At 35.1% G+C, this 17,886-nt stretch overlaps 1 protein-coding gene across 1 annotated transcript; it reads right to left on the bottom strand.

The window, feature by feature from the left end:
• Positions 1–10,306: 10,306 nt before the first annotated feature.
• LOC142533463 (ubiquitin-conjugating enzyme E2 7-like) lies at positions 10,307–15,079 on the bottom strand. The gene is made up of 6 exons (XM_075640231.1): positions 14,895–15,079; positions 14,671–14,773; positions 12,671–12,768; positions 12,479–12,579; positions 11,239–11,316; positions 10,307–10,535 (listed from the first exon to the last, which is right to left on the bottom strand). Exons 1-6 carry the CDS (start codon positions 14,941–14,943, stop codon positions 10,458–10,460), a joined length of 507 nt encoding a protein of 168 aa, XP_075496346.1. The 5' UTR covers positions 14,944–15,079; the 3' UTR covers positions 10,307–10,457.
• Between the last annotated feature and the right edge of the window lie 2,807 nt (positions 15,080–17,886).

Below are 17,886 nucleotides of genomic sequence, written 5' to 3'. Positions count from 1 at the left end.
TGCAACCTTCTACGTAAACTTTTGTCTCACGTTTGATTAGAATGCAATAATATGACGTCGTTCATCTTTACGTGTCAAGCCTTACCCATCGATCTTGTCATAGTAAGTATTTTGATGCTTATTGTGTGTAAAAATTCGGTTATGTTATGCAAAGTTTGAGCAAAATTGGTTGAAACGATTTCGAAAAAGTTTTTAGATATCAAAAACTGACTCTGCTGTCATTTCAAATCCTGCGAATTTTTGGTCGATTTTTTGGAAAACATTTCAACATATAAAACGTAGTACTTTTGGATACCTTCGATTTGACAGTAAATTCGTAATTTTCGTACAAGAAATGAGTGAGTTATGATCATTCTTGTGTGACTGCTCAACTGTGTTGGTTTTCAAAAAATTTCGCGCAGGGCGATGCTCAGCCAGGCCTTATGGACGGGCGCGCTCAAGCAGTACGAAGTTATCGCCCGAGCGCCAAGCTTTCTGAAAAAAATAAATATATAAATAAAATAAAAATAAAAATAAAAAATTTAAATTTTTGTTTTGGGCAGGCATGCATAATGTATTAGTATGTTCGAGGTGCAAAGAAAATGTTTTACGTTTTTTAGGTATGCGACTTGTCTTGTGACCAATTATGAACGTGTTTGGAAGCCGGAGAACGTGTCTGGGACCTTTCCACCCCGGTAAAGCATGACCGGGTTTTGATTAGGATTGGGAAAGGTAAAGCATGACCAGGGACCAATCCACCTAGTAAAGCATGATCGGGGATCTTATGTATGTGGGAGTGGACGTTCGGTCGAAAGGCTGTGATGATCCCTGCCAGCCCAGTAATGTGGTTTAGTCTGATCAGGCGCAATATGTATGGGTCACTTGCTTGGAAACATATTTCTACGCAAAATGATGATGATTATGCATGTTTAAGTGTGTACGATGCAAGCAGATTTATGAAATGTGTATGATTTGATGGCACATCTATATTTATGTAAGTATGTTCAAAGTTTAAATATATATGTGCTACTTTAAAACGCATGTGGCTTATTATGTACTACTTGCTATTCTCAGTTTATACATGTTGGTGGCCAGGGATGAAGCGAGATATTCGACGCTTTGTATCTGAATGCCTCACTTGTCAGCAAATGAAAGCAGAGCATCAGATGCCAGCAGGGATGCTTAAGCCGCTCTCTATTCCCGAGTGAAAATGGGAGAATATCACCATGGATTTCGTTGTTTGATTGCCAAGGTCAATTAGGGGATCTAATACTATTTGGGTTATAGTGGATCGACTTACTAAATCGGAACACTTCTTACCGTTGAAGACAACTTTCTCCATGACTCAATATGCAGAGCTCTATATCCGGGAGATAGTCCGATTGCACGGGATCCCTGTTTCTATTGTGTCTGACAGGGACCCGAGATTCACATTGTCCTTTTGGAAGAGTTAACATTCAGCTATGGGGACGAAATTGCTATTCAGTACGGCATTCCACCCTCAGACAGATGGCCAGTCTGAGCGAGTGATTTAGATTTTGGAAGATTTGTTGCGAGCATGTGTGATCGATTTCTATGGGAATTGGTAATCGAAGCTACCTCTAGTTTATTTCACCTACAACAATAGTGTCCAATCATCTATAAGTATGGCTTCCTACGAAGCACTGTATGGAAAGAAGTGCAGATCGCTGATTCATTGGGATGAAGTCGGTGAGAGATCAGAACTTGACCAAGAGATTATTCAGCAGACTGCAGACATGGTGATCAAGATCCGAGACAGGATGAAGACCGCCCAAAGTTGCCAAAAGAGTTATGCTGACAATGGAAGGAAGGATCTCGAATTTGCCGTAGGAGATACGTATTCGTAAAGATAGCACCCATGAAGGGTGTTATGTGGTTTGGGAAGAGAGGCAAGCTGAGTCTGAGATTCATTGGGCCATTCGAAATTCTTGACAAAGTTGGGACACTTGCTTATCTTGTAGCTCTACCGCCAAACCTAGCTGGAGTACACAATGTATTCCATGTTTCGATGCTGAGGAAGTATATGGCAAATCCTTCGCATGTTTTGAGTTATGAGCCATTGTAGCTTGCTCCAGATCTGTCATATGAGGAAAGACATGTCCAAATTCTAGACAGACAGGAGCAGAAGCTTCGGAACAAAGTGACCAAGTTGGTCAAAATCTAGTGGCTGAATCAATCAGTGGAGGAAGCCACTTGGAGGCCGAAACGGATATGAGAAGTCGCTACTCGGACTTGTTTGGTAAGATTTAATTTCGAAGACGAAATTTATTTAAGTGGGGGAGGAATTATAGAGCCCAAATTCAATACACGTAAAACTCATATATTTATTAAATTGTTAAATTGTGTATTTAATTTTAAAATAATTTTGAAACGATACGTGGTTTAAGATTTTGTTTTATTTCAAATTACTACATGTTTATTTGATGCGCGTTAATATATTTTCTTGAGTTGTATGTTTCAGACGAATATTCGACACGGGGTCGGAAAAAGAGACCGGTGATGATTTAGGCGATTATGAAAAATGCGATATTTTATTTCAAGTCAAGAAAATTAGTATTTTAATTGATTGATGAAATTTAAGCATTTTAAAGCTTAATTTAATTTATTAAGTAACTTTGATATTTTAAAGTTTTCAAAAATTAATAACTTGAATAGTTGGAGATTTTATATTTTGAAAGTTTAGCACTAGTGTATTCTATTTAAATTTAGGGGTGCTAGTAAATTAGTGATGAATTAGTATTTTTATTTAGCATTTTTGTTGGTTATTAGTATAATGTTATCACTAATTATTTGACTAAATAAAATTTTTATCCTAATTAACCCTTTGACACACACACACACACATTACAGGTTACACACACACACCTTGCCTTCATTTTTTGGAGGAGATAGCTAGGGTTCTAAGTTTCTTCCAGCAGCCACCCTTCCCCTTTGAGTTTTCAGTGGATTAATGTTGGTTTTTAGCAAGAAATCGTGTAGCAAGTGTCTCCCTGTCATCTCTCGTAATCCACTGCATCGATATTCGTTATCTTCGTGCGTTATAACGCAAAGACATGTATATTCTTTTATTTCTGCATCGATCTTATCGTAGTAAATATTTTGATGGTTATTGTGTGTAAAAATTCGATTATGTTATGCAAAATTTGAGCAAAAATGGTTGAAACGATTTTGAACAAGTTTTTAGATCTCAAAAAACCGAATCTGCTGTCATTTCAAATTCGCAAAATCCTGCGAATTTTCGGTCAGTTTTCGGGAAAAAATTTCAACATATAAAATGTAGTACTTTTGGATACCTTCGATTTGACAGTAAATTCATAATTTTCGGACAAGAAATGAGTGAGTTATGATCATTCTCGTGTGACTGCTCAAATGTGTTGATTTTCAAAAAAATTCGCGAAGGGCGGCGCTCGGGCACGAGATTTTAGCGCTCGAGCGCCAAGCCTTCTGGACGGGCGCACTCGAGCAGCAAGAAGTTACAGCCTGAGCGCCAAGATTTCTGAAAAAAAAATATATATGGCATGCATAGTGTATTAGTATGTTCGACGTACAACGAAAATGTTTTATGTTTTTGAGGTATGCGAATAGTCTTGTGACCAGTTATGAACGAGTTTGGAAGCCGGAGAACATGTCCGGGGACCTCTCCACCCCGGTAAAGTATGACCGGATTTTGATCTGGATTGGGAAGCGGTAAAGTATGACCAGGGACCAATCCACCCGGTAAAGCATGACCGGGGATCTTATGTATGTGGCAGTGGACGTTCGGTCAAAAGGCTGTGATGATCCCTGCCAGCCTAGTACTGTTGTTTAATCTGATCAAGCGCAATATATTTGGGTCACTTTCTTGGAAACATATATCTACGCAAATGATGATGATTATGAATGTTTAAGCATTTACGATGCAAGCACATTTATGAAAATGTTTATGATTTTATGGCACGTCTATGTTTATGTAAGTATGTTCAAATTTTAAAAATGTATGTGCTACTTTAAAATGCATGTGGCTTTATTATGAACTACTTGCTATTCCCAGTTTATACATGTTGAGTCTTTAGACACACTAGACTTGATCAATGCATGTGAGGACTAGTTTGAGGTGACGAGAGGCAGAGACCAGTGAGATGGCTCTGACTGGGCGGAGGATAAACCCGAGGACCGCTTAAGTTTTAAGGATTTTTATGCATGTTGATCTCATTTACTCTAATCTTAACGAATTATTTTATGTTGTTTTAAACAAGTATGTTTACGTTTCAAATAATTGATCAAGCATTTTATTTACAAGTGTATTTTGAGATATGGTTAATTATTTAAGAAAAACATTTTATTTTCCGCAAATTTTAAGTATGTTCAAAAGTATGGTACGTTACACTAATAATATGAGCCGAGCACTGAGCACGGATAGCCTTCATAATGCACTCATTGTCGATGGAGGACATGAAAATTATAAACACATTTATAATTCTCCTTTTCGGGCTTGATATTAATTTTGAATCTTATTCAAAATGAGGGTTTTGTAATTTTGAAAAAGGTCTCATCATTAATTTTATTTAAAAGCTCGTCATGTTTGATCGTATGTTTGCCGGATTCATGCAACTTAATTATTATAATAATAATAACGCACATACTCATTATTTATAATATATCATACATATATTATAAACAATAAACTTAGCAAGGATGATCAATCGCCCGAATACTAATGGCCCGTGTGAGCCAAACACGGGCCTATGTCCAATCCTAGAAAATGCATGGGATTCAAATGCACAATTACATAAGCTTCCAATATTTACATGTCTTGGTTCTTCATAATTTTCAAGGTCCACCATCTTTCAATCTTGATCTTTCACTATACTAATATTTTCAAATAAATATCCATGACAAATAGGGATACATATAATGGAGTGTAAACGGGCTATAAACCAAGCCCAATTATGACTTGATAATTATTACAATCATTCAACACAAGATATCCTAGCATACACCTAGCAAACTGTCATGCATAATATCACATATCATACACCATCAATTAATTATCACAATAATCAATTGATCCAATATTATATATCTTGATCAAATCACTAACCGCCACAATTATAAATTAAATCAACAAGGTAAACAAACCCCTTTGTAAACTTTCAAATTAATTTATTTATAATCGAATTTCTTGTAAATCGCAATTTAATATAAATAATTAAAGTCCAACTTCAATTATTTATTTTATGAAAAAATATATACACATTTTGTAAATTTAAACTTAAGGCCCGAAAATACATTTTTCAACAAAAATATTTGGCTCATTTAAATTTCACAAAATATGTCAATCATCTTATGGTCCAACAACTTAAGACCCATGACAATTTGATAATCCAAAATACTTTTAAAAACCCTAGCCATCATTGGCGTTGCCAAAGCTCCGTCGCCGGACACAAAAAAAAAAATTTAATTAAAAGTAGTGGGGGGTTTCGAGCAACTCTTGCTACCCGAAATGGGCAGCCCTGGATGCCCGAAATGGGCAGCAACATGCGCCCCAAAACAGCCCCTCGGTTGGCCCTCGATTTGTTGTATCGAATTTTTTAATGCGATTAGAAATTGTCCTCAATATAATATCAAGTATTTTCTACACAAAAAGTAACCTAAGCTCTGATACCACTTGTTATGGATCGATTATGGGTGCCCGGATGCGCAACGGAAGTTTCAAAAATCATTTTACAATAGCATAATCCGAGCACCCCACTTAGTATGAAGCAAATAACAAACAACACAAAACCATACAAAGTGCGTTTAAATTTTTACCTATCAATCACAAGGATTGATTATTGGCTTCAACTAAGTTATAAACAACTTAGCTCTTGAAGGTTGACCCAATCTACAAGCTTCCAAGAGCACACCTTGCTCAAATGGATTCTTTCCTTCAAATTAGGTCCACCACTAGCTTCAAATATCCACTCTACACTTGCACTAGAAAAAGTAGAGTACTTTGCTTTGAGAAGTTTATGCTATCATCAAAATGAAAAAGCAAAATTTGGAAGAAAATGGAGCAAAAATTTCGGCCATCATACTTGGAGGAGAGAGGGAGAGATTTTATTGGTGCTTGAAAAGGTTAAAGTATATGTGAAAGACATGCTTTGTTTATTGAAATAGTTGTCTCTCAACTCTTCACCTCCCCGTGCATGTGTTTAGGTCAAAAAAACATGCACAAGGCCCATGGACTAATATTTTAATATTTCAAACATATTTGAGATCAATTAAATCTTACTTGAATTTATTCAATCCAACTAGTTAAATAATTATTTCTATTTTGGCTCTACAAGACCCAATATTATTTAATTAATTCAACACTTGAATTAATTTAATTATTTGGACTCCACTAGGTCCACTAGTATTTAATTAATTCAAGTCTTGAATTAATTTAATTAAGTTCATAAAAATGTTTATGAACATCACAATTTCCAAATACATTATTTATTTGGGCCAACTTTTAATTTAGGAACACTTTCACAAATTAAAAGTTTAATTCCCCGTAATGATACAAATAGCAGTGGGTTCACATCTTTAAACTTCTTTATAAGCCGTTCAACACATAGAACTATTTTTCTTCTCAATAGGATCTAAAAAGCAAGCACTTGTGTGACCTTCAATAGTTCAATGATACAACTAGCAGTGGGTTCACATCTCTTTACTTATCAACTCCTTGATAATAAGAACGTCAGAACTCAAGTCTGATAGTACCCAACCAATCATGTTAAACGCCTAGCAGCATCGCTTACATGATTTCCTAGGTATCAAATGATAGTACCTGCAAGAACCATTCCATTATGGTTAGCATACAGTACAGTCCCTTCATCTCATATATATCGACCAATTCGACAACTATTGGTACATTGAGAGTTGTCAAAAATCGATACTATGTGTCAGGTCGTAGTTTCATCGATGGTGTAATCTAAGAAACCTCTTTCTTAATTATCGCCAACACTCTGATCAGAGATTTCAAACTACATACACAGAGATCACATAGGATATCCATACCTGAAGATAAGAGGTGAATCCCGACTACAATGCATTGACTCCTATATGTTTCGACAAAACGCTCAACCTTGCCACTTGATGACCCCAAATGAGTCGTTAAACAAGTCAAAGTGCAATGCTATCATATAAAGTCACAATGTTGTCCCGGGTCATAATGACTAATGGTGTACAACCATAAACTATGACATTTCCACTCGATAAGTGAGAACCAATTGAAAAGTCTTTTATGGAGAGTTGTTCAGTGCACTCTACAAAGAGCACCTATCTGCATGCTCGGACATCACAATATCCGCTACCAATAAAACATGGTACTCACATCGTAGATACTAGTCTCAAACTCGAGCGGCCTTTATCCTTCATAGCGGCGGCTGAATCGACTATGATCTGTTTAGAATATACAGTATTCCAATATGAGTTTCATGATACTCATCATATGATCATCTAATATTCTTTCTACTATTTGTATATTCAAGGACTTTATCTATGTACCAAGCGCAGATACAGATAAAGAAGTGCTAACAACAATAATTTTCAATATTATTAAAATAAAGATTGTTTATACACAGAGTTTTATTGTGAACCCTCAGCCAACACTTGGCTCGACGTGCACTTACTCTAACAAATATGAGGGTCTTAATTGGGCTGATTTAGGTTGATTAGGGGCTGGTAGGGTGTGAATAAGTGGTGGTTAAAATTTGGGAAATTTTGGTTAAGTTTCGGGTTTATTCAGGTTAAAACCGGAACTCTGGTCCAAATTTTAAAACGAATCGTAAAGGTTAGGGAACAGGCTCGAGATACGTCTAGGAAATGTTTATAAATTAGTTTTGAGGTGTTTTAAGGAGTTTTGTTGGCTTCGGGTCGAAATTTTAAGGGTCCAAGGGTAAAATGGTCAATTAGGGTCTCTAGGGGAAAAATGGTCATTTTGCACCCGGGTCGAGTTAGTAGTCACGGCAGCACTCTGATCATAAATTGACATTTTTTAAATGTATATGTTATCACGAACATGACTTTTTATGGAAATACTAAAAATACGTTCCATGCTTGGGTTGAAGAAAATTTATGTATATGCATGATTTTTATAAGTGGTGAATACGATGACATGTTTTTGAAGGAATAGAGTTGATTGTGATTAATACGAATATGAACACAAACATGTAAGGCCAAGGCTCAGTGTATGGGTAATATTATCGTTGATGTCCCCGCCGACAGGTACCTTGGTTATACGTTGATGGATCCATCGACTAGAGCTGATACGAAAGTCACAACTAATGAACGAAATTCAAATAAAGAAAATTGATCACGTATATGTTGATATGATGCGATTTGGATATGTTTATGCTTTGACATGTCATGTTTATGCTTGCATTTTTAAGTCATGAAATGTATGTTAATTATAGTACTTTTCACTGTTGGATGTTATGTATATGTACTTTTTATAACAATTCAGTTGTGTTGAGTCTTTAGACTCACTAGCTGTGAATGATGCAGGTGAACACGTTGCGTTTAAGACTGGAGACGCCGAAGACTGAGTAGGCGGAGCTGGGAGTGCGCACGATGACCCGAGGACCTTGCATATTTCCGCACTATATGTTTTTGGGTCATGGATGAACATTGTTTCTATACATTTAATATCTTTTTATATGTTGATGATACGACAGACTTTGATTGTTGCGTTTGAGTTCTTTTAAATCAGTAGTCTCAGGATTTTGATGATATTTAGATTTTTATTCAACGATTGAGTAATTTTTAATATGCATGGTGGTCTGTTTTCTTTCGTATGCATGTGTATGAGCATTTTCGAAATTAGCTTGCAAAAAAAATATTCTAGTAGCATTTTAACACGAGACGTCATACTCCTTGCACTATTAACACATCTGATCACATAGGGTATCTTCATCTGTAGGCAAACGATGAATTCCCTACTACAATGTATTTGCTCCTATGTATTTCAAAACTACACCCAACCTCGTCACTTGATGACCCTCAATAGAGGCGGTAAACGGATCAAAGTTCATGCTAATGCATAGAGCCCCTACATTGTCTCAGGTCAAAAAACTATTGGTCAACAACCATAACCGCGGATTATTCAACTAGATAAGTGAGAACCAGTCTGAGGGTAGGTTATTCAGTGCATCATCATATGATCACCCATCAGTATGATGGACATCTTCATATATTCACCAATGAAACATGTCATTTACATCAAGATGCTAGTCTCAAACTCAAGCGAACTTTATCTTTATTTTAGGCATCTTATTCGACTAGAAACTTGTTTAGAATATATGATACACTTCCTAACGAGTTTCATGATATTACGTTGCGAGGCATACCTCATGACACCTACTATATATTCAAGGACATTATCTATACAGCTTGTAGGTACGCCGAGTTGGGTTATTCTTTTATTAATGTGCTTGAACTATGGAATTTCTATGGATTTTAGTTGATATTGATTCTCAGTTTCTTGAAAACCAGAAGTCATGGAATACAAGCTTGGGATCTTGGCATACAATATGGCTCATAAATAATTCTAGGCCTTGGACTCGATCAAAAAAGCCCGATGGGATCTATAGATTTTTATATGCATTTTTGCCTTTTGGAGCACCAAATTATTTATATTATGCCATTAAATTTAAAAAATAAAACGTAATCTGTCACAAATTACTTATTTGATGGTAATTATATTTAAAAATATTTGTTTGATCATTAATATTTTATTAATTCATTAATTATTATTACGAATAGTTTGAATAGTTTCAAATGTTTCTAAACATGATATTAGAATATTTTGACTCGGAAAAAAAATATTAAAATAAATTCAAACTTTAAGTCAACCTCAAATATATTTATTTAAAATAAAACTAAAACCTCAACATTTTCTTCATATATTTACATCACTGATTATTATAGGAAAAACGAAAAGAGCAGGAAAAACCAAAAGAGCTTGGTGCATCTTGAGAAGACACATATTTGTTTCTCATAAAAAATTATTTAAAAAAAAAAAACAAATTAAATTACATTTATAATTTTTTAATTTTGCCACTCAAAATATACTTGACCATATCATGAAGATATGGTCAGACAACGTAAAAAGAAAGTTTAGCTGCTCAAATTTGTGACCAACAACTACTAGATTAGTCAACGGTAAGGAGTTTCCAAAAAAAATTGAACACTTCCAAAGCCTTGAGGCCACTAAACAATATTCGCAGGGAGTACCTGATCATCTAAAACATGTTAAGGAACCATTTTGATAAAATCGGCAAAATAAAATAAAATTTAAAAATAGAACAAGCAAGAAGACTCGAGATATAAAAATCTGTTTATAAGATTTTAGATGTTTGCACAAGTTGGTAACCTCATGGAAACCAAGTTCTTTGGCTCGACACCATATTTCTTTCAAAATAAGATTTGAAGCAAGGCGTCAGGCGTTTAGTTTACATAATCTCTTGTGATCGTCTAACGCAACGACTAACTTTCTTCTTAAAGTCGTCCCTATGATCTCTCCATTCCTTCTGCAGCAATTGGTAATGAAAAACATTGATGAAAGGATTTTCATTGATGGATCAACCGAAGTAACGTTTTAAACCGAAATGAATTTATCAGCAACTTCGTTTGACAGCTTAAAAATCAACTCCAATATGAAACTTCCATTAGATTCCCAGAACATATCAGATATGGACAACTTGTGGTTCCTTTACATCAAACCACTAAAAACTCATTGAGAAAATAATAAACATAAAGGAAACAGAAAAAAGGTTACAAACATTAGATTGACTTTTTTCCAATGATTCTTCCATGCGTCTTTTAGGTTGTTTGAGGTTATAAAGCTTTCTCAGAGACGTTAAGACGGTATAGATTTTTTAACATAAGCTTTCATTTTGTTCAGTGATATCGACCATGTTTGCTTATTTAGGATTTTATGGAAAGTCTCATGATCTCATCCTGACAAATTCAAACTTAAAACATTTTTAAAAAACAAGGTGTGATCTCTTTGCTTTTCCAAAATGATTTATTATTACCTAACATTTATTTTAAAATTTGTTTTACGATAGTTCACTGAAGATAACAAAATACATCTTGAATAAGCTCCCTTAAGATCTTCTGATGTTTCAAGGAGGTTAGAAGAATAGCCAAAGACCATCAACATTCAGTGTTCAATCATGTAATGCAACAAAAAAGAAGAAAACAATAGCATTTTAAAGAGTTTGCACTCACAGCAGCTTCGACGTTAGCAGGAGATTCATCATTCGGACTTGAAAGCATTGAAATGATGCTTAGAACTATACTCTCCACCTGAACTCAAAATCTAAAAAATAAACTTTCCGCACAAAATTAATATGAACGGGTGAGAAAATAGTACAGTTAGGTTCGAGCTCAAAGGTTTGTAGCAACCATACAAGAAAACCAGCATATATTAATTGATGATACAGAAGGAATAAAGAACACCAACGTATATAAATTTCTTGCGCAATTCAGTTCACGGGCTTCACAATCTTATGTTTCTGCCCATAAAAAACCTTCTAACGAATTCTCAGCACATCGCAAAAAACAGCACAGCTCCTGATCAATGATGCGATGTTCATCGTTACATCAGAGTAACTTCAGATTTAAGAAAGGGGATGATTGCCATGGATTTAAGAAATGGGGCCAAAGCGTAAATAAAAATCATAAGAACAATGCCAGCGAAAGGAAAATGAATGTTTAGCAGAAATGTCAATGATGATCAATCAATTTCCGAACAGTTTTCATTTCTCGAATAGGGAAGAACACCAGGATTGTAACTCACAAAGAATACTACAATTTTTCAAGCCTTTTAAGCTATCAATTACCATAAATGCAAACCAATTCACACACAAACAGTCACCAATATATTAACAAATTAGTTTCAAATTTTAAAAATGATCAAGAATGTTGTAGAAGCTTCAATAAAAATTATAATTTTTTTAAGAAATTAGTTTCAAATTTAAAAAATGATAAAGAATCCAACATGACAAAAACACTATAGATGCAAGATACAAAGAGGAATGAATGCTTTCTTTTTTGCCATTTTTCGTCTGTGAATTATTAATTAACCCATTTCATTCATCGACTCTATGTGATCGAATATTTCTTTTACCCATGAGTTATATACAAGGTATCAAACCTATGAATCTATTTTATTTGTGATTTTGTGTGAATCTAGAACGAATACAAAAATAGACTACGACTCTACTTCGAATTCGAATCAAGAAATAATCAAAAATATTGTTCCTAGATATCTCAATTCATCAAATTTCTTAAAGTGTCTCCTTTCGATGAAAAGTTATAAAATTTTCAATAAAAATTATAATTTTTTTTTAAATGGTAAATTTGGCACAGGCTAAAAGTAATCAACTTTTTACAAATTCAAGATCACTAAAATACTCAACCTATAGAACACATAAGTTGATACAAAACATTGTTTTACTTAACATACCGTGTGCACAGGTGACCAACGCTCACTGGCAAGCTCATAGCCATTTGGATCATCTCCTGGGGGATGAAGAATTGAAATGCAGACCTTCCCGTCAGTATAAACTGCAACCCATGGATTTCAATATCGATATCAATAATTAATAAGCACACAATCGAGCTGATAGACCATTTTACTCAGTCAAAGAGTACAAACCATTGGGATGCCATATCTCTGAGGTAAATTTCACTGTTGGAGGACTGTTTGGGTAATTTGGTGGGAAACTCATGATGGCATTGAAAAAACCCCCTTCGCTGCATCCAAAATTGTAAAAAAGATTGTTACGACAACTCGAGTTGGATTCCAAAAAAGATAGATTAGATTCAGCCAAAAACTGACCTTGTACTAGTTCTGTTTCAGGCAATAATACAAAATTTATATAGATCATAAGATTACTACACAAGAATCAAAGAGTTCAAATAAGAAATCAATATTGAATGACCAAAATATAATCTAAACTTCATCTTTCAATTGCTCCCCTATCTCCAACAGGTGTATAAGATAAGACAAGAATAACCAGTGATACAACACCCTTACTCTTCAAATATTAAAAAAAAAATTGTTCTCTCTCTTAATTAGTTAAACCATTTCATAAAAAGGATGAAATTTCTCTTACAAGATTTTCTTCTAGGTTGTTGATTCACCTCTTACCAAAAAAATTTTCGAAATCTTAAAAATAAAAATTAAAAAGAGGTCAGGCAGACCAGCCAACTTAATCACTGCCACCCTTTTTAGCACTACAAGCACTAAACGTCTAAACCAAATACGAGAAAATATTGTCATCATCCGCAACAACTCATAGTATGATCTCATAATCAGTAAATTTCACAAACGGCAAACACTCCTGAAAACAGACAAAGATTAAATCACAGAGACCCCAACAAATTCATGCAACAAACACGATGTATGAACCTCGATGAAATTCTTACATTTGTCTCCTACACTATGGTGGTAAAAAGGAGATAAATTTTACATACCAGAGGGCTATAATTGGAGAATATCACCGTTTCCAGCACAAAAGTTCCAATGGAAATGGGAAATAACATAGCTTGCATCCAAGTAAAGGCAGTGGCCAAGACAGGAAAATGGAAACATGGCAGGATTACAGACAGAAGGCAGATAGTGTTAAATAGCTGGCTTTGACTGGCATAAAAATGGTACTGTGGACATGGCAGTGAGGTTAATGGAAAAGGGGGTACTATTTGCAGTTTGACGACCAGGGATGCATAGTCGGGACAAAAGACCAACAAATATCTAAAATTTCAAGAGATGTGAAGAGACGTTAAGTTAGGAGAAGCTAAGAGGGAGGGTGAGAAAAAGGCAATCTGACACAGCCAAACCTTGATATTTACTGAATAAAAGATTGTCATAGGCAGCAGATGTGAGTAGTAGAGGTTGGGGCCGGTGGTAGTCGAGGTTATAACCAAGGACCGGTAAGTAGCAAACAAGGTACAAGTGCAGTGGATTGGAATTTGGAAGTTGGGGATAAAGAAAGCAATCATGCCCGACCATGCCAAGAGCAAAATTGCTAGTCTTTTTCATCTGCTAGTTGACGTAGTACAACTTTCAGACCATATACTTCTCATACCACAATTCCATGACTTAATGTGATCAGCAATCTAATACCAATTGTTCAATCACCTTTCACCCAATAAATTTACCAAGGTTTAACTTTATCGATCAGGATTCTTACATTCAAATGTATTAAGGCAAGTGGCAGGAATAACCAAACAAGAATAACCAATTAACCTAGAGAAGAACAACCTAAAACCTTATAAAATAATGTTAGCAATTTGATGGATATCCACAGGTAGATGGCTCATGGCACCGAATATTTGCATTGCAGGTAAAAACATACATCAGAGAATTCAAATAACCATACTACAATGCTTCACCGAGTCTTTAGAAAGAGTTGCAACTGTGAACCAATATCTGGAAATTAATGGGACAACAATATACAAACAATCAAGGAAAAAGCAAACAAGAAGCTGGAAGCAACAAATCCAAAACCCCACAACAGCAAGTGCTTTAATGATAAACCAAAAGCACCGTAGAAAAAAGCAGATTACATAATAAAAAATACAAGCAACTATGTTCTCATACTAATCAACGGAACATAAAATTTCCAACATAATACAGCAAGAGAATACACCCACTATAACGTGTCAGGTGGGCCAATTATGGTCACACTCCATTCAAACAAGTTAGCTTCATCCAGCAGACCGGCCGAAAATCCATCAACGGGGTGTTTGCACAGATCTGCAGAGAAGATCATTAACCCACAAATTTTAACGAAAATCTGAAAAAGCAAAAACCCTCTTCTGGCAAAAAATCATGAGCACAGATTGAACTTTCATTCACTCAATAAAGTTATAAATACCTTTAAGTTGTTTTTGAAGAAGAAGGCTAGCTTGAGAGGGTGAAGCCATTGAAAATAATCGAGAATTTAGAGAATCCGAGGGATACGGAAGAGGCGGACAGGGCCAAAAACATTAAACTTGACTAGATTGCTAGAGAAAAAGGTTAATGGCCGACGTGAATTTCATATTGTTAAGTTATATATGAAACATAGATGCGATAAAAGTAGTAGGTAGTGTAACTTCTTGGTTCTGACAAGTCAAGGCTGGGTAATTATTATCACCACCCCTTATTTTAGATTTTAATAACGGAGAATTGCACGATTGGGGTTCTGAACTTTACGGTCAGTATCCAATAGTTATTTTATTTATATTCAATACCTGACAAATTGTATTTGTATGTTTAAACTCTCCAATGAAGAGGCAAATACCGAATTACCCTCCTATTTAATTAAAACCCATTACGACCCTCCTTTATATTATATCTTCTCTCCCTTCTTCTTCAGAGCTTGTTCGGCCGAGTGAGAGGAAATCACGATATCAACTGAGACGCAGAAAATGGGGAGAAAAAAGGCGACAAACAAATCTGCAGAAGCTAGCACCTCGAATAAATGTCGAAGAACTCGAATTAAGAAGAAATTGAAGCAAGGTACGAACGAGAAATCCAAGCAATCGAAGCAAGGTACGAAGGAGAAATCCAAGCAAGGTACGAACGAGAACCACATTTTCCTCAATGTCTAGGGTTTGTTAATTGTGGAAACTTTTTTGTGGTTTTGAAACTGTTATTTTTGTTTTAGGTTATTGACAACCTTTTTTCCCCAATTTATAGGCTTTGTTCTTGATATTGTTATTCATTCGAATTTTTTAGTTGTATTGTTAATATTTTTAGAAATTTTGATTAAATTCAAAAATTAGTACTTGTGCTTGATTTCGAAGGTGCTGTTCCAAATTCCTTGTGTTATGCACAATTCAATTTCTATGTGATTATTAGGGAATTTTCCGTCTAATGTTGTGGCCAGTGCAAATAATTTTTTTGCGTATAATACCATGACTAGATTTGTTGATCAAATAGACATGTCTAAATGCTGTTTTTTGTTTTTTGTATATGCAATTATGTTCTGTTTCTTATTCTTTTTTGTAATTGTGTTTGTAATAGTTATTGTATAATTGTTTTATGTTTTTTAATGTAGAAACTACTGTAGAAGACAAACTAAGTCATGATTATAATGAGAAGAATAGTGGTAAAGAATATTTTTCACGATGTTCCCCTCCGTATTTTAAAACTGTGATGGGCGAAATGAAGCCAATTCTAGGTGAGCAGCATATGAGTGGGATAAATGATACTCCTTTCGCCAACTGGATTGATATGCCAGTCCTTGCTATCAGTAGTGGGCGGATCGATTATTTTCCGAACAGATTTCATGGTGATTCATGTTCTTTTTTTGTTGGTGATAATATTACCATCACTTTCAAATCAGCTGATTTCTCTGTTGTGCTCGGCCTACATCACATTGGACAACCAGTTGACTTGGTCCTGAAAATGGAGTCCAAATATTTGACACGTCATTTTGACGGCAAGGTCACCAATGCCAAGCGAATAGCCATTTATGAAAAATTGATTTTCCTTGCAAGAAGTGACGATAAATGTGATATTGATGATTTTGTGAGAACTTTCATTTTGTTCATTTTCAATTGCATAATATTTCCCACGGGCAATTATATCACTCCTGGATTTATATTTCCTTATCTCGATGATCTTACGAATTTTTTTGAATATGCTTGGGGAGATGCTGCCTTCCGATTTTTATATCGAGAAATATGTCAGATCGAGAAAAAACTTTATGTCGATGGATGCACGGTTGGATTGATGGTTAGTATTCAGCTTTACTAATTATCATCTTAGTATTTGTCATTAACTTTTATTTTATTTTTGTTTTAGGCTTGGTTATATGAGACAGTCCCAGTGTTAGGAGTAAGGCGTGGTTTAAATGTTTACCCTCGGTTGTTTTGTTGGGGGAAGAGCAAGATCCCATTAAATGCAGCTGGCACTGAAACATTGTTGAAACGCATAGATTCAACCCAGGTACTTATAATTATTTTAGTTTATTAATCTAGTTGTGCAAAATAAATGTTTAGTTGATTGACAGTTGTATTTATTTTTATTTGTGAATAGGTTCTGTCGATACATCCATTTTGTGAGGATGAGAAGTTGTTAGTGGACATGAATCTTGGTTTAAAGCAAGAAACGAATAGATCTGAAGTAAAACGTTTTGAGAAACTTGTGATGAAACAAATGAATGAGTTAAAGATACTGAGAAAGAGATGTGCTGAATTAGAGGGTGAAAAGGTTCGACGTAGAACGAAGGGAAAAAGGTTTGTGGCGGATAAGCATGAAAATGTTGTTGAGTCTGAGGAAAAGGTTGATAAAACAGAAGAAAAGATGACTTTTGAGTCACCACATGATGCAAGAGCTAACTTTGGTGATTTTGTTGACGTAGTGGTAAATGCAGTTGTTTCTGATTTGGATAAAGAAAACAAAGAGTTAGATGAATCCCATTCTTTGAATGCTTGTGTTGATGAGAGCATTGGTGGTAGTTTTGTTGCTACTTCTGAAGTGGAGAAGAAAACGGTTTCTGAATCTTCAATTGCGGATCATGTGAGGGCTAGGGATGATCGTGTAAAGAAAAAAAAAAGGTTCCATGTTTGTGACTCCACCTAGCTCAACACCAAGACGTCAGAGGAAGGTGAAAAAACAGGTAAATGAAGTGTCAATTATTTCCAAATCGATTGTATTAAGTTTAATTTAGTTTTTCTTTTTTTCAGTACTATTATTGTTATTGATGTTTGGATTTTCTGTTATATTGCTGAATATATCGCTGCTTTTGGACAGGAAGTTGTAGACGTTGAGAAGAAAGGCAATACTCCTGGCAAGGTTGCCATGGATGAGTTTCAAGGTAGATCAGATTTCTGTGGACATGAAGAAGCTGCTGATGAAGAGAGAAAATTGGTGACAAA

The sequence above is a fragment of the Primulina tabacum genome, chromosome 18 (assembly GCF_025594145.1).
Source record: "Primulina tabacum isolate GXHZ01 chromosome 18, ASM2559414v2, whole genome shotgun sequence".
NCBI classification, from domain to species: Eukaryota; Viridiplantae; Streptophyta; class Magnoliopsida; order Lamiales; family Gesneriaceae; genus Primulina; species Primulina tabacum.
The sequence above is the reverse complement of the archived record's forward strand: the minus strand, read 5'-3'. Positions and strand labels throughout refer to the sequence as shown.